Below are 25561 nucleotides of genomic sequence, written 5' to 3'. Positions count from 1 at the left end.
TTTGGGGGGGGGGGGGAATTTCATATAAAAAAAATGTGAAAAATATTGTTATTTTTTCAAAATTGTCGCTCTTTTTTTGTTTATAGCGCAAAAAGTAAAAATCGCACAGGTGATCAAATACCACCAAAAGAAAGCTCTATTTGTGGGGGAAAAAAGGACATAAATTAATTTGGGTACAGCATTGCACGACCGCGCAATTGTCCGTTAAAGTAATGCAGTGCCGAAACGCAAAATATGGCCTGGTCAGGAATGGGGTAAAACCTTCCGGTCATAAAGCGGTTAAAAATACACTCATTGAGAATTTTTTTGTCAAAGACATGTAGCTAAATACATTTTGGCCTAAATATATGACAAAAATTGAATATATTGGATATTTTTTAACTGTCAAAGTAGAAAAATATAATTTTTTCCAAATTGTCGCATTTTTAAATAATATCGCAAAAAATTAAAATCGCACATGTGATCAAAAACCCCCAAAAGAAAGCTCTGTTTGTGGGAAAAAAAGGACGTAAATTTCGTTTGGGTCAGTTAAAGTCGCACAGTGCCGAATCGCAAAAAGTGGCCTGGACGTAAGAAAGCAAAATCCTCCGGTGGTAAAGTGGTTAATACAATTCTAGATACCAACAGGTCTGACAGAAATCTTTTACTACTAATAGTAATCACTTCGAACTGAATGAGGGAAAGGGATGATTTTGTTTTTTGCACTTACTTCCATCAATTAATTAAATCAGTAGGTGGAACCTTTGACACTTTAGCCACTATTTCTTGTTTTAGTTATGATTAAAGCCGTGTAGGCTGAAACACGTCAACTGACTGTACCTGCGCACTGCACTCTGTGGTTTCCTGAATAAAAGCAAGATTTTAGAGCAACAGTGGTTGTCAGATCATCTTTATGGATCATTATTCTCAGATGGGCGACTGTGAGCTCTGTTGATGGTGGACTATTTGGGTAGCAGCACTGATCTCTTTCAGCAAGTCTTTATTGTACAGAATTATATTAACCCTAAAAAAGAAGGGATCTGAAGAATTCTAAAAGCTTGCATCTTTAAAAACTTCAAGCGGAATTAAACCCCAAAACCAAAAATGTAATATATTGCGTTATATAAATTCAACATTATATAAATGAAAAAAGTAATTGTATATATACATACGGTATATACATATTTGTGTGTATAATGTATGTATATATATATATATATATATATATATATATAAAATCATTAGCTGTGGTTGCTGCATTCATTTTCTTTCTTTTTTATTTGAGGGGGGTCCCTCTGTTTTCACCTGGTGATCTGGTTAGTAACACACCTCCTGTATTAAAGTGCCTACACTCTGGATAAAGGAGCATAGGGGCACCTTTGGACAGCAGCATTGCCTATCTCAGGAGAGGGTAGTGTTATATGTACTGGCAGATTTATATACACTAACAAACTGAAGCCAAGCTACATCTAATATTTTTCAAGCAGTTACAGCACGCATTTTTTTTCTTTTGGAATAACGGTTTTACACGAATTAATAAAAGTTTATTACTGTAAGAACCCTTGTTAGTAGTAAATTATGTGTCTAAACCCTCTACCTGCTAGATCTGCAGAACAGCTAATTCTTTTGAAAAACAACAAACTTACTGGCCAGATCACCAGATGGAAAGAAAGAAAAGGCCTAAAAAAAGAAAACAAATGCAGCCATCACATCTAAGAATTGGCAAGCTTCAATATTATAAATGTCAAATGTTGTCACTTAAATTCCAAACGGTCTACATTTATTCTTGTCTGTACAATAGTACAATAAGTCTACAACAGATACAGGAACAATAGGGGGGTTGATTTACTAGAGACAAATAGACTGTGCACTTGGCTCCAGAGTTTAGTAAATGAGCAGAAGATCTGTTGACTTCCATCATCCAATCATGTGCAAGCAAAAATGTATTTTTGTTTTTTTCTTGGACGTTATTGGTTATTCTTTCCAAAGTGAAGCTTTACCTCATTTACTAAGCATTGGAGCAACTGCACTTTGCAAAGTGCACAGTCTCTTTGCCTTTAGTAAATCAACCCTTAGGTCTGCTACACATTTTCTTCAGGCCCAAATGGAAAGGGTAATTTTTCTGTTTATCTTTGTTTTTCTGTTAATTTGAGTGCACTGGTGTGATCAAGGGCAGGTCCTTTTTAATTTAGATAACCCTAAGCAGAATGATGTGCCTAAGTACCTACACTGTATACTTACTGAGGTGCTAAGGTGGCTTACTTTGTATAGGTAAAATTACACAAAAAGTCAAGGACCGTATGCTTTGTTTCCTGGGATATAACTCTTCACCAAATGACAATTTGTTACATGTCTTCTCTTCAGGTCTCTTGCCTATACTGTGTGTCTGGTGTTATATTGTAACCTTTGGCAGGTTAAATATACAGATATATATGACATTTTTTATATTCTTATTTATTATCTATCATTTGCAGCCAGCAAATGACATTCTAAACCTAGATACTGCTTCAGCTGAAGTGTTAGATAGAAACTATTGTACTTACAACACAGATCCCCTAAAAAGTCAGACAATCCCTTGCTAGCAAAGATGGCAACATTCTAACTAGTGGATTAACCAGCCCACTACCAGATGTTGTAACTATTACTAGGGGGAGTGGGAATGTGTTTAAACATTTGTTGCTTTGTGGTTGGTATGCACACAATATCTCTGCTCCCACTATCATTAGACAGCAAAGAGCATAGCAAATGGCATACAGCCAATCAGAATGGCTTTGTGCCTTGTGATCTCTGTGATAGCCAATCATAGCAATTTTCCATTCAAAGAAAGATTTTAAATCAGATTTTGTTACAATCTAAAGTCTGTATTCAGACAGTCTGAGCCCTGAGCCCCTATAATTGCAAACATTTAAATCCCTATTTACTTTTAAATCATGTCTATGGTCAAAATATAAAATTATATATGCATTTCAGCATTGTAATTCTTTTATTTTTAGCCTACTCCTATAAGTCTGAACCACCTTGAAAATTGTAAACTTACTCTGTGAAGATCCCTGCACACTCAATTCCTTGAATTCTGTGACACATAACCATTATGCCCTGGTGAGAAGGTACTGCTGTGTCACACATTTCACAGAGCCTGCCTTCTGAACTACAGAGGTGCTGAGAGTGGCAGTTTCAGGAGGTGGAATTAGTATAGGGGTCACTGCTTGCAGGCAGCAAGGTACCATGGGATATGTAGTCATTAGAAATTCAAAGTAAACAGCAGAGGAGTAGTTACCATGCATGCAGGGAATCCAGAAATGCATGGAAAGTAATGTTCAGCAGACAGCCAGAAATAGTTTGTCAAATACAAATATTGATTTTATTGCTATTACAATGCTAATATTGGAAAATGTATGTTGTGATCATGCAGGGACTGATGGGAATGACTTGTGGTGCTGTGTAATTTGTTAGTGCTATATAGATAAAATATGTCCTTATAAAGCCTAATTTTTTTTCTGATTTGTTTTACTCTAGTTCATCACAGCAAAGCTTCTGAATTGGAAAAGAGTGTATTGCAAAATTCAAAAAAATGGCAATATTATGGAACACCTGGATATAATGGGACGCTCTCCATGACCTGGAATAGTAGAACTCTTACCACTCAACACATCCGCATAGAAGTCTGGGGCTATAATGAGACAGGTGATATGATGTGATGAAATATGATAACCTAAGTTTGTACCTCTTCCCTATCCCCCATCACACCCGTTGCTTATTGATTTATGTTTGAAACTATCGGAATGTTGCATGATCTGTTTTAGTCACAGTGCCATGTAGGACATGCGGGACAGGGGTCTAACTCAGGCACTGCATGTCAGATTTTGCACCACTAGCTTGGTAACATGTTTCGCTCAATGCTTTTCGGGGGGCAAGCAGCGTCATGCGTGACATGATGGCTTATAGAACTTTGTGCTGCACAGCACGTTAGGCATCAGACGGCAGGGTAAATGTATTTATTGTGTGATTGGTACTCTATTGTAATGTAGTGTATTCATGCATTGTGTCGGAATGTACCCCGATAAAGTATTTAGTTTTTTATATATTTTATATAAAATGAAATATATTTTAAAAAAACTAAATAAAATAACCTTAGTTTAACATAAAAATAACATAAGCATACATCACCACTTAGATTTATAAATTATAGGTGAATTGTTAATGAATATTTAGTTCATTCACATTCAGCTGCCTATAATTTACACAAATATCATATCATTAAATAATATAGAATGTATTTACTATGGTTTAGATTATTTGAAGTGTAATTCCACCTTCTCCTACATTTTGCCAAACTTAACTAAATAAGAAAGGATGAAGTAATCAACTTTGTAAGTTGTAATTTACTAGACATCTTACTCGTTTATGATTGTAAAAGCTGATAAAGTGATCCTGTACTTTGCCCATAATGGACAAAGTAACACACTACACACAAATTGACGGGAAGGACTTAATGCAGGCTATACCTACCTTGCCTGTTTTCCCTGCTCATACTGCAAAAAGCGACAAATTCACTTTACAGAGCTAACTAAACAGTTTCACCTAAGAAGCTGGTCTGGAGAACTCACTCAAGAGCGCCCAGTAGAAGCTGGTGGGTGTGTATCTGACCTATGGCATTATGAGTATTAGTCTCTTCCTCATTGAAGAGCATCTGGTGTAAGCTAGAAACTGAGCAGTTGTCCTGGGACATAGACATGCCTGGAACAAACTGGGAGAATTTCAGCTCTAGAGCTTAATAAATGAGGCAAAGTTTCACTTTACAAAGAACACCCAATCACATGCAAGAAAAAATAAAATGCATTTTTGCTTGAACATGATTGAATGACTGATCTCAGCAGAGCTCTCTCTTATTTACTAAGCCCTGGAGCAACTGCACATGCAAAAGTGCAACATTTATTTGCCCTTAGTAAATCAACCCCTCTATGAGAATAGACATGAGCTCACGATCTAAGTGACTGTGTGGTATGTTAAAGGATAAGTGCCAGAAAACTCTTTCTGAGAATACTCTTGTGGTTCTGGTCATTCCCATTAACCCTTGGCAGAAACCTAGCCTAGTCAAGTGTGTCCTTCAGTTACTATTCAGTGTGCCTTTAATATTCCATACCACCCTTACTCCTCTCCCAGCCCAAATTGTACAACCAATAAACTATAAAAGACAACCCCTAGACTGCTTATTGGATCCAGACGTGATCGGACTGTTGCTTGGGCCATTGGCAGCTTCTGCACTGTTTGGGGAAGGACCAGTTCATACTAATGGCTCCTACGGCAGTAGCGCTACAAGTGCATTGTCTCATATAATGTTTGACTTGCTCAGCATGTTGAAACTTACAAAGGAATCTTGGATGTGAGGAAGTGAAGGAAAGATAAGTACAACATAAGCATATGTTAAAACTTTCCAGAATTGCAAGAAGGGTGACTATAACAAAACAAATTTGTTGAATGTCATTCCCCATTTTATCTAGAAATGCAAAATGTTTGCTCTACACGCATACTTATTCTCACCTGCAAACAGATCATATAGAGGCCATAGAGAAAAAAGCATGCAATTACAAATACAAATACAAATAAAGAGAACCTGCACTGTTAACCCTCCTAGCGGTATCCACGAGGGTGACTCGGGGTGGATTTTCTATGCTACTATCGGTATCCCCGAGTCACGCTCGGGGTAGATGTGCAGAGCGCGCAGCGGTCTCTTACCTTCTCCTGGCGATCCAGCGATGATCTCCCATTGCTGAGATCGCCAGCTGTCTGAGATCCACGCCGCTCATCCGTCCTCCGTCGGTGTGATGACTTCCTAGTTCCATTCCCTGCAGCAGCAATGCTGCATGGGAGCGGAACTAGGGAGGAAAATTCAAACATTGAACGTTGCACAAAACACACACATAACATTTATATTATATATATATATATTATATTGTATATATATATGTATATGAAAAAACAAAATTATGCCCGCGCTACACAACGTGTGGTTATTCTGTGAAAAAATGTGTAAAAAAGTGTAAATATGTGCAGCTGCTGCAAACGCTAAGAAAATCTTAGGGAATATGATGTAAACGAATTTATGCAGCGCTAGCTCCAATATTTTGCTATATATCAAAATTATCATAAACATAAAGTACTAAGTGTTGAAAAAATCATATATGCAATAAACAATAAATTATAAAGTGCATAAATCCACATAAGTCATTATAAATAAGTCCAAGTAAATATTTAGTGCTTGAGAAGAAAAGTCCTTAGTGTGATCCAAATAAGGTGCCAAAGTGCCAAGTAATCAAAGTGCTTGCAAAGTGATAAGGTGCCCCTCACGGTTCCCCACTCACCAGATTGCCGATATAAAAAGACCTTGGTAATTATTGAACACTGGCCCGGGATCTTTTGAAACCAAAACTTCTCCTATGCAGCCTTCAAGATTAAATGGGTCCGCTTCCGCTTCCACCATTAAATTAAAAGATGGCCATACATGGTGAAGTAAGTTTAAACCAATTTATTGCCATAAAAAAGGTCAAATGGATACTCACAAGCGAATATAGTATATAAGCATGTACAGTGAACTCGTGTGGCGCCGCTCTCGGCGTGTGTTCCACACACAGGAAGTTCCTGACCGGAAGTGACGTTCCGTCTGGTCCGCAACCGGAAGTGCGTCAACGCGTTTCGTCCTCAATACAGCGTCTTCAAAGGTCGCTTCCGGTTGCGGACCAGACGGAACGTCACTTCCGGTCAGGAACTTCCTGTGTGTGGAATGCACGCCGAGAGCGGCGCCACACGAGTTCACTGTACATGCTTATATACTATATTCGCTTGTGAGTATCCATTTGACCTTTTTTATGGCAATAAATTGGTTTAAACTTACTTCACCATGTATGGCCATCTTTTCATTTAATGGTGGAAGCGGAAGCGGACCCATTTAATCTTGAAGGCTGCATAGGAGAAGTTTTGGTTTCAAAAGATCCCGGGCCAGTGTGCAATAATTACCAAGGTCTTTTTATATCGGCAATCTGGTGAGTGGGGAACCGTGAGGGGCACCTTTTCACTTTGCAAGCACTTTGATTACTTGGCACTTTGGCACCTTATTTGGATCACACTAAGGACTTTTCTTCTCAAGCACTAAATATTTACTTGGACTTATTTACAATCACTTATGTGGATTTATGCACTTTATAATTTATTGTTTATTGCATATATGATTATTTCAGCACTTAGCACTTTATGTTTATGATAATTTGATATATAGCAAAATATTATTGGAGCTAGCGCTGCATAAATTAGTTTACATCATATATATGTATGTATGTATATGTATGTATATATGTATATATATATATATATATATATATATATATATATATATACATATATATGTGTGTATATATATATATATATATATATATATATATACACATATACACATATGTATGTATGTATGTATGTGTGTATATATATATATATATATATATATATATATATATATATATATATATATATATATATACATATGTATATATATATATAAATATATGTATATATATATAATATAACGCATGAATTATAATCTAATCAATAATATAATTTTATTATATAATATATATATATATATATTATATTATATATTATATAATAAAATTATATTATTGATTAGATTATAATTCATGCGTTTGTGTTTCAAATTTATCACATCTGGGATGTCTACTAGAGCAGGGGCGTAACTACAGGGGTTGCAGGGGTTGCAATCGCTACCGGGCCCCATGCTCCAGGGGGCCCGGTAGCAAACCAGTGGGTGAACTTCCAGGATCGCAAAGGTCACACTTGCGACCGGACGCTGGCATTGCACCACTGTGGGGAGGCCCCAAGATTGCAGGAAGGGGGCCCGCTGCAGAACCTGTGAAAGAATCCTGCTGCGGGACCGTAATAAAAGGCCATGCAATGAGTGTAAAGAGCCCCAGGATTAGTGGGAAGAGCCCTGGGCTTGAAGGTAAGGGCCCCGGCCAGGGGTCTGGGGGGCCCTTCATGGTTTCTTGCATCAGGGCCCTGAAGGTTCTAGTTACGCCTCTGTACTAGAGTCTTGTTTTGGTCAGGTTTAAGTCAGTAATTACTAAGAATTGTAGGCCTATAATACATAACTCCAAATTTCCATGAAAAAAATTGTACCGCTTTTGGTACAGAATTCCTGACATAATCATACCGCCAGAGAGGTTAAAGCCGTGGCCAGAAAAAAACAAGCAGAGCACTACTCACCATTGCCTGAACTTTTTAACCCATTACTGACTTACAATGTTACCTTCTTCTGAATTTTATTTGTGGAGGTGGCCTTCTCAGTAGAGGAGAAAGGCTTTGCTTCTTTATGTCATGGTTGGAACCTTCATGACTGATGAGGTAATGATCAAAAAGCAAAATGAAAGAAGCACAGCTGAATAAAGCAGAATAATTTTAATTACTTACACTGCAGGTCCTCAGGTATAACATTTTCTCCAGCAAGCTAGCAGCATGACAGTGGTTCAAATCTTATGAGACTAGCACTTAGGGGCACAGTGCCTTAAATTATCTCACACTGCAGGTATGCAGCTATGAGGCTAGAGGACAGGAGTGCCAGAGTACAGTCTCATGTCAAAAAGTGAAATACTGAATTCCAGGAGGAATTTAGGAAAAAGGATTCTGCTTTGGCACAATTAACCTTTCTAGTTGTTCTCCACAAGATGGTAGATTTTCATGTTTAAAATCTACCCAAAACTGTTATTCCGTTTTTTGTTAGATGCTGAAAAGTAAAACTACCTCACATTTTCTTATAGCTGTCAGAGATGTTATTGGTGAAATATCTTTACATGAACATCTGGGTCTAAAAGCCATTATACAGGGTTCTCTCTGCACTGTAAATAACCTTTACTTTAAACTGTTTGAGAGTGACTTGAATTTTTACACTCATTGTTACAGGCCTGAAAGAAAGTTAAACAACTCAGAAAATGTAAACATCTAGTTTGCTTTCTGTTAATCTTGCTTGTGCCAAGTAGGCCCTGCCTATTAAGGTATTATTCAATCTAATTTTGCAGGGGACCGATACAATGAATCATCGCAAGCCCATTGGACCTACCTCTACACACTTGATCCAACTCATCCAAATAACGGCAACCTCACGTTCACTCCCGTTCCTGCACAATCTCCCTTTAATCAGTGGGATGTAGGGATGTTGAGGATCGTAGCAAGTGACAAAAATCCTGGAGAGAGGTACGGTACACGTTAAAGCAGATTAGCTTCTAACAAATACAATTGTTTCAAGAACATGACATTACAGCCAGTATTGTTGTTAACAGGAGTTTGTGAGGATTGGAGTTAATTGACAAATCCATAGACATGTGCAGTTCGTTTAGTTCTTAATCGAAATGTCGCCGAAATTTTAGTTATTTGGAAATTCTGTTGTATCGGAATTTCCGAATACAACAGTAACAAATTTCAATGAAGCCAAAATAAATATGAACGAATCAACTAAATTAATTTGTTACATTAGGATGACTGAAGCATTTGAAGGAAAGGAATTATTAAAATTAATTTGATAATGGCTGTTTTTTTTCAGGACAGCAAGTCAGCCGCCGCATGCTTAACAACCATGATTCATCTGCTGTCAGTAGGATTCCCCACTGACAGCAGAGTGAAAAGAAAACAATTGCCGGCATTATTTTTTTATTTAAAAAAAAAAAACAAAAAAAACAATCCATACCAGACAGTTACCTGAGCATGCAGCCCAGCAAGTCAGAAAATGGGTGGAAGAGCAAGTTCCCCCTTCTGAACCATACCAGATGGCATACCTTCAACATGGGGGGTTCTTTAGGGCAGGGGTGATCCCCCAAAGCACCTTGTCCCCATGTTAATAGAGAAAAGGGCCTCTTTCCCACGAACCTGGGTGGTAGTTGGGGGGTCTGCAGATGGGGGGGGGCTTATCAGAATGGGGAAGCCCCCTTTAACAAGGGGGCCCCAGATCCCAGGAGCCTCCATATGAATGAGTGTGGGGTACATTGTACCCATACTCATTCACCAAAAAAATTGTAAAAAATAAATAAACATATGAACACAGTTTTTGACAAGTCCTTTTATTAAAAAAAAAAAAAAACCTGTCTCCCACCCAAAGTCAATCCAGCGTTTAGCACAATTAACCTGCCGCTGCTGACCCCCAAAAAAAAAAAAATAGGCTTGCACGCGTCACTTACCTCCTGGTGTCTGACATCTCCGGTTCCCACCAACAGTAAATAAACAAAGGGGCGGGGTCACTCGATGATAGGTGACCCTGTCCCTTTGTTTATTTACTGTCGGCACTGGGAACCAGAGCTGTCAGTTGGCGGGTGCCTATCAACACTAAATAAAGGAAGTGGGGGGGTCATCCACTGTCACCTGTGACTCCACCCCTTTGCTTACCATTAGTGAGAACTGGAAATGTCAGTAGCCGGGAGGCAAGCAAATGGTGTGGACCTCTTCTTCATTTTCTTTCTTTCTTTTTTTTTTTTTTGGGTCTGCAGTGTTCATTATAATTGACACTGGATTTACTTAGAGGGACATTATTTATTTTTTTTATTTTTATTTTTTTGACACTTTTTTACTTATTCACATAGGGGGCATGATCGGGGGGCCCCCTTGTTAAAGGGGGCTTACAGATTCTGATAAGCCCCCTGCCCGCAGATGCCCACCCAGGGTTGTGGGAAAGAGGCCCTTGTTCCCTTGATTTTTTTATTATTACTTAAGTATTATTTCATTTCATAAGGTCCAATAACATTTTTAGAAGCCATTTATGCAGAAAAATAGAAAATCATGGAATCCAAAAATGTTTTCTTACAACTTTAGTTAACAAAATGAACAGTTTAGTTGTTCTAACACATTTAACTTGAAAGCAGCATGGTAGAATCTTTTGTTGGTATATAAAAATATTTTTTTTCTTTAATTTCCAATCATTTCTGGATACACTCAAAATGTAATTTGTAAAGCACTAATGGAATTCTAGAATGTTGTGAATAAAATATTTACATGAACTCTTTTGTGGACATGGACCCATTTTTGTGCCAGTGTTGTACAAAGCATGCTAAGTCCTTGCCTTCTGGATTTAGAAGGCATGGTTTTAACTTTGTTATAAGAAGTCATTTTAAAGTACTCTAGTCGAGTGCCATTTTTGACACACATTTCAGAAGGATCGTATACATTTCAGAAGGATACATACCTAATATGCAATGAGGCTACAAATCTATGCAACATGCATACTATACAGATCATTTGATATTTTTCTGTGTTCAGTGAGGCACAGTTCATGCAGTGTTGCTGAACATTACCCTGTTCCTATGCTATTTAGATTTACTTCTTTTTTTAAATCACTTCTCATGCATGAAGCTGAGAAAGGATTTGTTGCAAGTATTCAAGCAAAGATAAACAACAGCTTAAAGTTGTGTCAGTATTTTATTTTTGTTCTCAGTACAACACTATTTTCTATTCACAGGGATGTCCATGCAATATGGAGTCCTGTCCATGCCTTAGCCTGGCATCTACCAGAAAGTTTTAGGGCTGATCCTGCTCGCTGGGCAACAGATAAGTGTGTGGAATGGAGATATGATGAGAAGAACAAACTGCCTGACTTCTTGACAGAAACTGCCGACTGTCCTTGCACTTTGCAACAATCCAGAGCTGACATTGGTAGATACCATGTATGTGCCTAATGGATTCAAACAATACAACATTTGGTAAAGTTATGGGAGTACCATCTTAAATGGAGGTTATAACCGTTATCAGAAATATGAGCAAGTATACCCATTTGACAGACTTGTTCTCTCTCTCACTCTCTCTCTCTCTCTTTCTCTCCTTTAAAGTAGAACAAATTATTAACAAATAATAAACACAATTTGAATTAAACCCCCATTGATCTCTGTAGCTGCAGACACTGTGGAGTAATTATCCTCAAAGTTTACAATACCGTACCAGTGAGATCTCAGCTCTTTTGTCTCTCCCCTTTCCCTGTGCACTTGCTCTGCGTGTACATTAGAGATTAGAAGGCTAATACATTTCACTGCTAGCAGGGAGAAGTTGGGCTACTGAGAAAATGTAAAAGTGAAACTGAAAAGCTTTAGCTGTCTTGCTTTACAGTGCTGGCAGCCACAGAAGTCAGTCACTGCATGTTTTAGGCTCTGATAACATTAGTGCGAATTCAATGCATGACATTGATTTCAATCGTGCTTGTTTACATAAATGCAAGTTGGCATGGTGCAATTTTGGAAAAGGTTCCTGTACTACTTTGGTACAATTCCAGTGCAACTTTGGGCTATAAGACATACAGACTTTATCCAAGTTACACTACATAATTGCACTAAAAATCGGTCAAAATCAAATCACAAGAGTGTGAACGAAACCTTAAATTTTATTTATTACTTGTTAGTATATTCTAAAAAAATAAAATAATGCTAAAACTCTCAACTTTGTAGAAATTGGCCATCGGCACAAAAGTTTAATGGTATAGTTTGTGAACTTTTTCACAGTACCTCCTTGCATTGTCTTAAAATGCACTATTTACTACAGCATGCTAGGTGCATTGCAGGACTGCCCTCTTTACTGTGTTAGGATGTGCCCTAAGTCACAATTCCATTACTACCTCTGCTATTGCATATTTTCAACCTTACAGTGATTAATTAAAAAAAAAACTTGGTATGACTCTAAAAAAGGATTCGTTCAGGAAGGGTATCGTTTTTATATATTTTCAAAAGGTTTTTTTTTAAACCTTGGGATGTCAACTATAAACTGACTGATGTGCTCCACCACCTTCTTTTTCTTCATTTCCACCTCCTCCATCTTTTCCTCCACAACCTCCATCTCTTCTTGTATTTCCTGCAATCTCACCAATCCTTTGCCAAGCAGATCAATCCTGTCTTCCACTTTAATGTGAAGGCATTTCTTTTTGTCTTCTCTTTCTTAAGTTGTGCTTCTCTATTCTTCAAGGCCACAAAACAGCCACTTGCCTACAAGTGCTGCTAATGCGTTATGTCTGTCTTACTACTTTTCCTTAAAGCTAAAAATGCATCCTTTTCCTTCTCCTCAAGGCCACATAAAAGAGACAACGAGTATAGACCACTTTTCTGCATTAAATTAGATACAGCAGTATAAAAAAGGGCCAACAGCAGGATAGATTTAATTACGGATAACACTCTCAACCACTCTCAACCTGACTTATGCCTAACTTTTATTTTATCTATGGGTAAAGGGCGGTGCAGTAAATGTGAGTAATATTATGTGAAGTGGTTTAGATGCACAATGTTTTTACACTTTTTTTCAAGCAATGTTAAAAAAAAAGGGAAAATGACCTTGTAATAGAAAAAGTGGTTAAGGTGTTGACAATTGAAGAGCTAGGTATTGGTTGTTGCCACCAGATATTGGATTTTTGGGTGTACAGATCAGTATACCCTAGCACTGTAGTTTAAAGAACTCAAGCAAAGTTTTTGGGACACTTAAGTAAGGGTTTACATGGGGGGCGTGGCCTGGCGCAGCATGTGAGAGGACGTGTGTGAGAGGAGCTCCGCCGGACCGTTATCCTTTACCGCTAATCCTGCAGCCCTTCGGGCACGATAATCCTTCCTTCACCTCCCGCACACCCGCGACACTGACCTCCGCATGTCTCCGCCGAAGAAAGGCTCTGAAGCCGCGGCAAAACTGGCTGCATTCCGGAGGCTGGAGAAGGAGGCCCCGATCCAAGATGGCGCCGGCCCGTCGCTTGTGGTGGAGGAGCCTGAGAGCCCTGCTACATCCAAGGTTTTGGAAGCGATTGCCACTTGCCAGACCATGCTGACAACTAAAATCGAGGAGGTGAAGGTAGATATATCTTTGATGCGTCAGGATATGCAGAAGCTAAGGGACAGAGTTGGTGAGGCTGAAAACAGAATTAGCGAGGTGGAAGACTCCCTCCCCCCATTGCAAAGCTCCTCAGACAGGCTGCAGCAACAAGTACACCTTATCCTCCAAAAACAAGATGACATGGAGAATAGGCTGCGCCGCTGTAACCTGCGGTTCATTGGCCTCCCGGAGGGCTCTGAAGGTGCGGACCCCTCATCCTATTTGGAACAATTGCTCATTCAGACATATGGCAGAGAATCCTTTTCACCCACTTTTGTTGTGGAACGTGCACATCGCCTCTCCGGGCGTCCCCCCCCCTCAGGGTGCACCCCCCCGCACGTTCATCGCTAAATTCCTGAACTATCGGGACAGAGATGCCATATTGCGCCTGGCCAGAGTTAAGGGGAACATTCCATTTGGAAATCACAAAATAGCGATTTTCCCCGACTTTTCTGTTGAGGTCCAGAGGCGCCGCAAGAGCTTTTTGGAGGTCAAACGCAGACTGCGTATCAAGAATGTCAAATACTCTATGTTGTATCCGGCCCGCCTTAGAGTGGAGGGTGAGGACCGAGCCCACTTCTTTGAGGATCCGGAAGCCGCCATCTCCTGGATAGAAGGACTGGAAGCTAGAGCCTGACCACCTTGCCCTGGCGACTTCATGATACTTTCTCCCTGATTGCCTATACCTACAGCTGCTGCAGGGGTGGAGGGGGTTTTGTAGATCCTGCGGAACTCAAGACTTTGCATCCCCCTTCCCCCCTCCCCCTCCCCCCTCATTTCCCTGCACTACTGCTCCTGTGTTTGACCGGCGGAGCGCCCTAGCTCCACAGATGGAACTGACTTTTCTGTTCTCTTCCTATGGATTTCCACCTGCCCATAGGTTTTGCTACCCAGCGATACACCTGTTGGTTTTCGCCCCCTACACCCGCTAAGGCGTGTGTTTGTGCCCAACTCCCCTGTTGCCCCCTGCGACTTCTGCTGGACCTGGGCCCCCGGGCCCCCTTGCTTGTCCTAATTGTATTTTGCTGTATTTTTGCTGAATGCCCTGGGGGTCCCTGGCCTCCTGATCTTGTTCTTTACCAGTCGCATGTGGGCCTGTTCTGGTTGAGGCACTTGTTTGGGAACATGCCCGCACAAGTTGGGGTTGGTGCAGGGCAGGGAGGGGGGATTGGGGTATTACCATTGTTTACGGTTTATATTTGGTACAATCTCTATACTGTTTCTGTTCTATGCACATTGACCTCAAGTAATAATTATCTGCTCTTCTGCTGCCGTTTATTACTGCTAGTGTATGACCGTGGACTTGTTAGTTCTGTGGTCTTATTGCCTGAGATCTTGGGAGCCTCCGCTCCACGCTCCGTATTACCCCTGCCATGGCCGCATTGAAATTGTTGACGTGGAATGTCAGGGGTATGCGCGATAAGATTAAACGGACGGCTGTCTTTAATGTTCTACGCCGTGTACGGGCTGATATTATAGTTCTGGTGGAGACACATTTGGAGGGCCGTGTACAACAGTCTCTCAAACGGCCCTGGGTTGGCTGGGTGCAGCACTCTGCTTATAGCTCGCACTCCAGGGGTGTGGCGCTACTGGTGGCCAAATCGATACATTTCCAGCTCCTAGGATCTCAGGTCGACCCAATGGGTAGATATGTTTTTCTCAAAACGTCAGTCTATGGGGAATTGATGCTGCTGATGGCTTTCTATGTGCCCCCCCCTTACTCTGCTGTGATTATTATGGAGGGACTGGCGTTTATGGCACAGAGCCCGGGGGCCCCGGTGATCTGGCTGGGTGACTTTAACAATGTGATGGACTCGGGTCTGGATAGATCCGGTGGCGCCTCCCAGGCGCCGACGGGGTCGTCCCCGACCAGGTTCTCCCGATTGTTGGAAAGCTTTGGTTTGGCCGACTCTTGGCGCAGCAAATACCCCGCTCAGCGTGCGTACTCCTGTTTTTCGGCTGCACACCATTCTATGTCACGCATTGATCTGATATTGCTGTCTCGAACCCTGCTCCCCAGGTTACGGACGGCAGGCTTCGCCCCACGGACTCTGTCTGATCACTGCCCTTATTGGATACTGTTGTCCTTGCCCTGCAATAGACCTCCCCCGGCCTGGCGCCTGAATCCCGCCTGGCTCCCCTTGGTGTCTGATGGGAACAACATTGAGGGGACCTGGACACAATTCTTCTCTGATAATGAGGGCACTGCCTCCCCGGCTGCGGTGTGGGAGGCATTTAAACTGTTCGCCAGATCCACTATGATTTCCAAAATCAAGGCTGTTAGAGCGCGGGCTGCTGAGGAGATCTCCAGGGCAACGACAAATCTAATTGAAGCTGAACAGGCCTTTATGGCAGACCCGACTCCGGCACATGAATCCCAGTATAAATTGACCTCTAAAGTTCTTTCCCAACTTGACTATGAGAAGGCGAAATCTAAGATGTTTTTTCAGAAGCAGAATCTGTTTGCACATGGTGAGCGGGCGGGGAAACTCCTCGCATATTTAGTTCACTGTGAGGATAGACCCCCGGTAGTTATTACTTTGAAGGATGACCTGGGTAATGAGATCACTGATCCTGCTGCGGTGACACAGTGTTTCCGATCATTTTTTAGTACTCTTTACACCTCTAGGGCTCCCGCTGACTGCACTGACATGCATGACTTTCTGGACTCTATTGACTTTCCCACTTTGACACCCGACCAGTTGGCGACCCTCGAGGCACCCATCTCTGTGGAAGAGATTGCAGCAGCCGTGTCCAAGTTCCCTAGATCTAAGGCCCCCGGCCTGGACGGCCTCCCGATTGAATTTTTCTCCCAATATTCGGAACTCCTTTCTCCTAAATTATTGGCTTTGTTTCAATCTCTATTCAAAGATGCAACCCTGCCCCCTTCTATGCGTGAGGCGCTAATTGTGCTCATTCCCAAGCCGGGCAAGGATGTACACGCCCCAGAGTCTTACCGTCCCATCTCTTTGCTCCCAGTAGACACTAAAATCCTTGCGAAAATTTTATCCCTCCGTCTTAACAAGGTGATCCTCTCACTCATACACTCGGACCAGGCCGGGTTCATGCCTGGGAGGAACACCTCATTTAACCTTCGCCGGTTATTCATGAATCTCCAGGCACAGCACGACGGAATGGGTGGCAGGGTGGTGGTCTCATTGGACACGGCTAAAGCATTTGACTCGGTAGAGTGGCCATTTCTATGGAACTGTCTGGACCGATACGGCTTTGGACCTAATTTTATTAAGTGGGTCAAACTTCTATATAGCGCCCCGGTAGCTAGGGTCCTGGCAAATGGCTGGCAGTCAACCGCCTTCCCTTTATCCCGTGGCACTCGACAGGGGTGCCCCCTCTCCCCCCTGCTGTATGCCCTGGCCGCGGAACCCCTGGCGATGGCCATTAGAGCACATCCCGGGATTCGAGGCCTACGTAAGGGACCGCTGGAGGAGAAGATCAGCATGTATGCGGATGACACTTTGTTATATTTGGAAGACTCTAGAGAATCCCTACTCACGGCCCTTTCTTTAATTGAACGGTATGGACGATTCTCCGGTTTTCAGATAAACTGGGATAAGTCACAAATTCTCCCGCTTGACGAGAGCCCGCAGGCGATCGCCCCCGCAAACCCGGCCTTACAATGTGTATCCCGCATTAAATACTTAGGGATTCAAGTGACAGCTAACTCAGCAGATTATGTCCCGGATAACGTTCAACCCTTGTTCCCTCTGCTTAAGGCTAAAATTCAAGTATGGTCCAAATTACCTCTGGGAGTGATGGGTAGAGTCAATTTAATTAAAATGATTCTCCTTCCCAAAATACTTTATGTTGTATGGCACTCTCCTATTTACCTGACACTCAAGCTGTTTAAGCAGATGGAATCACTCCTCAAGACCTTTGTTTGGGGTGCTAACCGGCACAAGATCTCCTGGCGCAAACTCAAGAATCCTACAAATCTAGGGGGAATGGCCCTGCCGGATTTAAATCTGTATTATCTGGCAGCTCAGTTGTCCCAGTTCTTTCACATAGATAAAACGGATAGAGAACGCTTCTTGACCCTGCTCTGCCCTGGGTGGGCTCATCCCCTCGGGGACCCCCTCCTAGTTATCCTTAGGGGCGTCAGGGGCTCGCCGGAGCCCCTGTGCCCCAGATCTCTTCTATACCACTATTGTCGGATCTGGGAGGTGGTAGCGTCCAGGCTTCGGTGCCCTCCATTTCACACATTCACCCCTCTGTGGCATAATAGTACATTGCGTGAGTTCCTTTCCATCCCTGACCTGTCAGTATGGAGCGGGAGGGGTATTCTTCTCCTTAGCCATATCTCCACGACCACTGGTCTGCGGTCTTACGAGACCTTGCAAGACCAGTTTGCGCTCCAGGGCCCCATGCACTACAGATACTTACAGCTCTCCCATGCCTATAGATCTCAATTCCCTGACGGCCCCCCTGAGCTAGAATCGGTTACCACCCTTGAGATTGTTAAAAGTACAGAACCCAGTCACCTTATTTCCATGTTCTACTCTGAACTTCACACACCTTCCTCGACCACTTTGGCTTTTGCACTTAAGACCCGCTGGGAGCGCAGTGTGGGGGCCATGGAGGATGAGGAATGGGAGGATGCCCTGGAGACGTGCCGCAGAGTGTCGCCAAAACTGTCGGATCGCCTAACCCAGACCTTTATAATACACCAGGCTTATCTCACCCCACTTAGACTGTCCAAATATCACCCTGACTTGGTCCCCTCTTGTCCTATGTGCGGAGACCCTGATGCTTCCTTCTTTCATCTATTGTGGAGCTGTCCCCAATTACAGACTCTATGGCAACAAGTAGTCACATTTCTACATGACAAGATGGGGTCTCCTCTACAACTCTCCCCTAAGGAGTGTCTCCTGGGGGTCTACCCGGATGGAGAGATGCCCAAATCCACTGTCATATTTCTTCAGGAAACTTTGTTTATAGCACGTAAATTGATAGCCAGGAGGTGGATGAGACCTACTCCTCCTACTCTAGGATTGTGGATTAAGGAAATGAATAGTGTCATCCCATTTCATAAACTTTTATATAAACATAGGGGGTGCCCTCAGAAGTTCAACAAGATTTGGGACAAATGGGTGCAGTGCCCTGATACGGCTCAGTAATGCAGTGGGTAACTACTTTATGCTGACCGCCCCTGTTAAACCAATATTTTCTGTTCGAGTGTTGGGCCGACGGAGAGTCACTGACTACTGCCTTATTTTTACTATGTCTGTTCTGTTTCTCGGTGTTCATCACTTTGTATATTTGTATTTTTGTACCTCAATGTATTATGAATCTGATCGCGGTTTCAATGCACGGTTTATTTTTGTATTGTACCAAAAGTTTCAATAAACCTCACTGTTTTAAAAAAAAAAAGTAAGGGTTTACATCTCCTTTAAGAGACACTAATCTACAGTGCCTACAAGCTGTACACTAATTGGTACTTATATATTTTATCAGCAGAACTTATGCTTTCCCTATCACAGCTAAGATCATTATCAATATGGCTGCTGGAATCCCAACCTTTTAAAGTTAGGGTGCTTTCTTATCCCAATAACCCTATTGGTCCTTCTAAATGAACTGGCCTAGGTTCAAAAGCCAGTAAGTTATTTATTGTTAGTTGTATGCTATAACAGTAAAATCATGAATTCGTTTGCTGGGCCTGCAAATCTCAAAAACAGCCTGGCTTCCCTTGAACTAAAGTTCTCATCCCTACTTATAGGAGTGTACAATCTTTTGAATGCAGCATCCAGGCCTTTAACTTGCCTCCCACTCAGTATCCAAGCCAGAACTCTATTTCTTACCAATTCACTTTAATCAGATTGAAGAGGTGGGGATTTTTGTACACCTTACATGAGTGTACAAAAATGTGGAGTTAAACAGATGGAATACAAGTAGGGCAGAGTTGGGAACTGGCAGGGAGCCTGTTCTCTCATGAGACTGGGTGATGCAAGTCTTGGGAGCATCTCTGGAGAGTTTTTGGAGTCTTTTGGAGACTAGAAGAAACCCTAAAGTATTGTGTTACTCCTGAGTATACAGGAGATTTGACATCACTGCAAAGTGTCCGTCCTTATATACCTTTAAATTTGAATTGAAACTTCGCATGGTGCAATCTGATACCCGCTTTCAGAGTAGGTTGGTTTTACCTTTAGCTCCAATTCAGAATTCATGCTGTTCTCCTTGTCTGTCATTACCTAATGAGGATGTGCCATCATCCAATACAAGGTGCCTGGTCTGCATTTTATTATGGAATATGGCTGGGATTCATAGATCCAAGTTAGAGCTAAGATTGAGACTTCTCTGGTGAGCATACAAATATAAGTTCTTGCTAATTATAACACTTTTCATAACTGCATATCTGCAGCACCAAAGGACTGTACCTTTGAACGTGAGTTCACCTAAAAAGCAAAATAGGTATATTGTACAAAAGGAAAAGTTAACTGTGTGTCCACTAGAAATGGGACCAAAAAAGACTGTTCTAAGTATAAAGAGTGTTACCCATTAAAAGTTGTTTAATTGACATTTTAGAACTGAGCCATTCATACTGTAACTGGCAAGCACCATCATTTTAATAAAACAAGATAATCATATGCAGTTTTCATCATTTGTACCCTGGTCAATCCTTCAAGAGAATTACCAACACCCCACTCAATCGAGGCAGAGATAGTTCATACTTTAAGATAAATGATTATACACTAATACAAATGTTTATTTTATATGAAATTTAAGATATTTTCTTCTGGATCTTTCAGACAGATTATGGATGCAACATTGAAAAGGGAAGTGTGTGCACCTACCATCCTGGTGCTGTTCACTGTGTGAGGAGCATACAAGCAAGGTAATGTTCAGAGGTCATACTCCACTAAATGCTATCATTCATGATGTCTTTTTATCAGTCTTTTCATCAGTATAATAGCCTAGCTAAACAAACTACCACTACAATTCCCTCAAGGAAATCTGTCAGCAGAGTTAGAGGGATTGACTGATGCAAGGAGAGCACAAGCAAAATTGATGTCAATTTTGCTCGGGCTTGCAACCATTGGAGGAGATTTACTAAAACTTGAGCGTGCAAAATCTGGTGCAGTTCTGTATAGAAACCAATCAGCTTCAAAATTATATTTTCAAAGCTTAAATGAACAAGCTGAAGTTGGAAGCTGATTGGCTACCATGCACAGTTGGACCAGATTCTGAGTGCTCTTGTTTTAGTAAATCTTCCCCAATATTTTTTGCTTGCAGACAATATTTTTCCTTTGGACTCCAGGGTTTCTTCAGTTATCTTTGTACCACTCTTTATAAATCAGCCTTGGTATATATCCTGTGTATACTGATTCCTGGTTTCTCTTTTAATTTATTTTCTCAATTTAAACATACTGAACTTGGTCAGTGCTGTATTTAGACATTTCTACACATGTATGATAGGAACTTTTAGTTCTAGCTCCACAGCTTTGTTTTTTTTTTTTTTTTAATCACTGGGTAGAATAGTGAAACTAAATAAGAATAAAATTGTCAGTTTGTATATTTTAAATCTTGATACCACCCATCTGACCCTGCTGCCCTAGGCACTAGAATACAAGTGATATGGATATGCAACCTGATTTATGTGAATGTTTCATTTGCTAGAGATATAAGGGTTCATTTACTAAAGGCAAAAAGGCTGTTTGCTATGCAAGGAAGTTTACAACAGAGCTTAGTGAATGTGGTGAAGTTTTAATTTGCAAAGAATACCCAAATATGTGCAAGGAAAATCAAAAAATAAAAAAAAAACACGATTTTGCTTGCACATGCTGGAAGCCCTCAGAGCTTCACCTTATTCATTAAGCTCTGGAGCAATTTCCCTTGCAAAATGAAACTTCATTAGGAAAGTAAACAGCATATTTGCCTTTAGTAAATCAACCCCATTGTTTTAAAGCATTCCACCAATTGTATATTTAATAGGGTTCCTCCAATTTTATTTTTAAACACCTTCCTCCAGTTTTATTTCTTTTAGTGTCCTGATATCATTCCCTTATTTTCTAAACATTTCTGTCCCTTTGCATGTATGCAGCTATACTGAGAAATTCTCCTTCCATGCATAGGCTTTAATATACTTTTGGCTGTGACATTCAGTGTTGCACATCCTCTTTTTAACTTGGCCAGTTGCCTAATTTATACCACCCTACCGTAGTTTGGCAGAATACAGAGGCAATGTAATTTGTTGGTTAACGCAGCTAATGTGTGCTCTTTTTGGTGGAGTCATCTATAGATGTTCGCCCAGTAACAGTAACACCCACATGAATAAAATTAAAGTGCCATAGCCCCCGAATTGCCACATGCTTCCTGTAAAGCACTGAGTAATCTATCACTGCTTTAAAAATGAACAATATAAATTAAATCAGATTGTTACCTGATTGTCTATTAACAAATTTATGTTGTTTATGTGGGGCTTTTGCTTTCTCTATAGCCCTCAGTATGCAGCAGGGCAGCAGTGCTGTTACGATGCCTATGGAGCGCAGGTTCTTACAAGTGATTCAATAGGCGGCAGTACCCCAGATCGGGGACATGACTGGGGTTCCCCACCATACAGAAAGCCTCCCAGAATACCAGGCTTCTCTCACTGGCTCTATGATGTAATCACATTCTACTACTGCTGTCTGTGGTCAGATAACTGCCAGTACTACATGGAACTTAGACCCTCCAGCGACTGCCGAACTTATAAACCACCAAAAGTTGGTATGTTAGAAAGTTTGTTCTAGGACATTTCTTTACAATTTTAATTTTTAATGAAATAATACAATTTTTGTCTCTTCTACTGTAGCTTCAGCATTTGGTGAGCCTCATGTTTATACTTTTGATGGTCTGGCTTACACCTACAAAGGTAAAGGGGAATATGACATGGTGGTTTCTACAAACCCGAATCTAAGGATTCAGTGTCGGACATCGCCTTTTTATGGTATGTTAACTGCAGGAAATAAGATACTGTAGATGCATGTTCTGACCATGGACCATGGAAATTCACAATGGTGATCACTCAGAAGGACCAGTGGAGTTGATTTACTAAAGATGGAGAGTGCAGCTGTACATGGTAGCCCATCAGCTTCTAACTTCAGCTTGTTCAATTAAGCTTTGGAAAAAAACAACGGGAAGCTGTTTGATTTCCATACAGAGCTGCACCAAATTTTGGACTCTCCAGTTTTAGTAAATCAACTCAAATGTGCCCTAAATAATAAAAATAAGTCAAGACTCCATATTTTATATGTAAACGCAAAGGTTTAATCAGCTTATATTTTGCATTTCTGGTTCCTTCTTCCATCCCTTAATGCTGAGAACATTTTTAAACAAAGTGATGTCATCACTGGGTTTCTGTGCTTCTCTGCGGAATGCAAACAGATAGATCATGGTTGGTGGAAGGAGCCAGCAGAGAGCTGAACATACCTTACTAACTACATCACACACCCTTTTCCAGTACTCCTCTCAAAAGCAATGGGATGGCTCTTGGTCAGCCTGGATGAGTGGGAATTTTAAGGCAGGCTGCATTTGCATGCATAGGTAACACCTACGTATGATGCTGAGCCTCCATGATTGAAGGAACCAAAATCCAATGAAGTAAAGGGGCAGGCCAGGGGCAGTAAGGCTGGGGCGGAAAGAGCTTGTTCATGATGGATGTCCAGCCAGGAAATGAGGTATATTCTACCTGATTTGTTGCAGCTTTCAGTGCACACTGTGAGAAGCTTGCCATGTGCAGGGAAATCAGAGTAAACTTTTTCAGTTAAGGGGAGGAGCCTGTACAAATGTGCAAATGTGCAAAAGCATGAATAAACTTAACGTGAAAGTTGAGCTCTTTATGTCATGCATAATTTTCCACTTCATTTTGGAGATGGGCATGAGGAGTTGGGAATACTGATATATAATTTTCTGGAAGCAGGATTGGAGCATGTATGCATATAGTCAAAGAGCAAATACAGTCAAACATTTCATACACAGCTACACTAGTATTTTTGCAGTGCCCCAACCAGCAGACATTATATACACATATTTAATGAGGCAAAATGAATGTAATTTTTTTTTTAGCAAACCACAAAAACATTATTTCCAATGTTTTTGTAGGACAGATTTGATCTTTGCAAGTGTGACAGTATTAAATTCAGATTACCTGATTTAATGGAAATTTAAAGAATAAGTAGAAATTCTATATTTACTTCTGACCCCTTCACGCTGTGACACGGATATAGCCATACAGCCTGCTCATGGATGTACAGCTGCAAGTCCTGATGAAAACAGTAGGCAATGGAGCTTTGTGTTACTACTGGAAAAATCCAGTGTAAACAGGGATTTGTATTTGAACTAAGCGTTCTATTGTTTTTGGTCATCTTAACTTATTCATAAGCTAATATCCTATACCTGCCAGTTTGTCATATCTGCCAACACCTGAAACCAAAATAATCCTAATAACATACCCTTTCTTGTGATTTCTTATTTGGCTCTAAAAATCATCTTCTGGAATTCTCACTCTATCTAATAAAGTGTCCCAGATCCATGACCTTTTCATTTCTAACATTTTTACTTTCCTTGGCTGACTGCCTCTGACGCTATCTCACATCTACCATGTTATCTTCTTTGAAAATCCAAATTTAATCATTATCTTTTTAATTATTTCCTGGACCAACTACTTATTTCCTTGATTGTTCCTTTGAATGGCTTCTTCATTTCCTTTACACTAAGCTTTATGGATGATTTTAATAACATTATTGTTATTAATAGCCCTGTACCATTATAATTAAAGACCTGTTAACCACCCCTTATTTTGCAACACAGTGCATGTATATGTATATACTGTCTATATATATATATATATATATATATATATATAAATATATATATAGGAAGGAAGCTGTGCTGTTTGACAAAGAAACAACTGAAGTGGCTCATAATAAATAAATCATCATGAAAAAGTACACACAAAAAAAGTAAACAAATTACTGTGAACAAATGAATATAAACAAGTGGAATTCATCATTTGGGATGAAGTCCCAAAATTATGATAGATGATATTGTGGGTAAATAAATAAATGAATAAAGGTGTGATACTCTCCTCCACCACTGTGTTCCAATCACCAAAGCATGTGTATGAGCTTACCAGAAGGCAAGAATAGATGAGCCTGCATAAAGCAAGTATGCTCACAACACCGATTCCCCTGAGAGATCCAATTAGACAGGTGTATCCAATGGAAACACAAATGCCACAGAGCACAAGGATAGCGGTATTCCACAGCACTAGTAAATAATAGTGTCTCCGGTATCACCATGTAAGAAATAAAATAGGCTCCATAGTGTAATAATGTAAAACATGTTTAATGTAGATAAAGTAAAAACTCAGTCACATTCAGTATTAGAATATACAGCATAAAAGCAAATACAGCCGGCTGGCTCGTAGTGGATCTGGTCCAAAGTTCCTTGCCACCAAATGTGTCTCCTGAAAGGAAGACTCTGCAGCCTCTGGAGGACAGTGAGAAGCAGCACCAGGTTGGAGCGTATTATGCTGCTGGACTTTCAGTTGTTTTAACACCATCCTGAATGGTCTGTGCTATTAGGCCATGAACTTGCTCTTTACTGTGCATATCAGAACAGTCACCGGTCCCCCACCTGAAACTACAAAAATTAAAGAAAGGCCGATGGACGGTTACTTGTCCCGGTCATTTCAAATTCAGTTGTT

The 25561-nt window shown here is 40.8% G+C and overlaps 1 protein-coding gene across 1 annotated transcript in view; it reads left to right on the top strand.

Annotated features, from left to right (window-relative positions):
* SUSD2 (sushi domain containing 2) overlaps positions 1-25561 on the top strand; it is a 309764-nt gene that overhangs the window by 153758 nt on the left and 130445 nt on the right. Inside the window, exons 4-9 of the mRNA XM_082266033.1 lie at positions 3496-3663; positions 9063-9237; positions 11486-11690; positions 20625-20710; positions 22313-22581; positions 22667-22801. Coding sequence (XP_082122159.1) covers positions 3496-3663; positions 9063-9237; positions 11486-11690; positions 20625-20710; positions 22313-22581; positions 22667-22801 — 1038 coding nt within the window. The remainder of the gene's footprint in view (positions 1-3495; positions 3664-9062; positions 9238-11485; positions 11691-20624; positions 20711-22312; positions 22582-22666; positions 22802-25561) is intronic.

This window comes from Pelophylax lessonae (assembly GCF_965119305.1).
Source record: "Pelophylax lessonae genome assembly, chromosome: 1".
NCBI lineage: Eukaryota > Metazoa > Chordata > Amphibia > Anura > Ranidae > Pelophylax > Pelophylax lessonae.
Note: the sequence above shows the minus strand (reverse complement) of the source record. Positions and strands in the feature narration are given on the sequence as shown.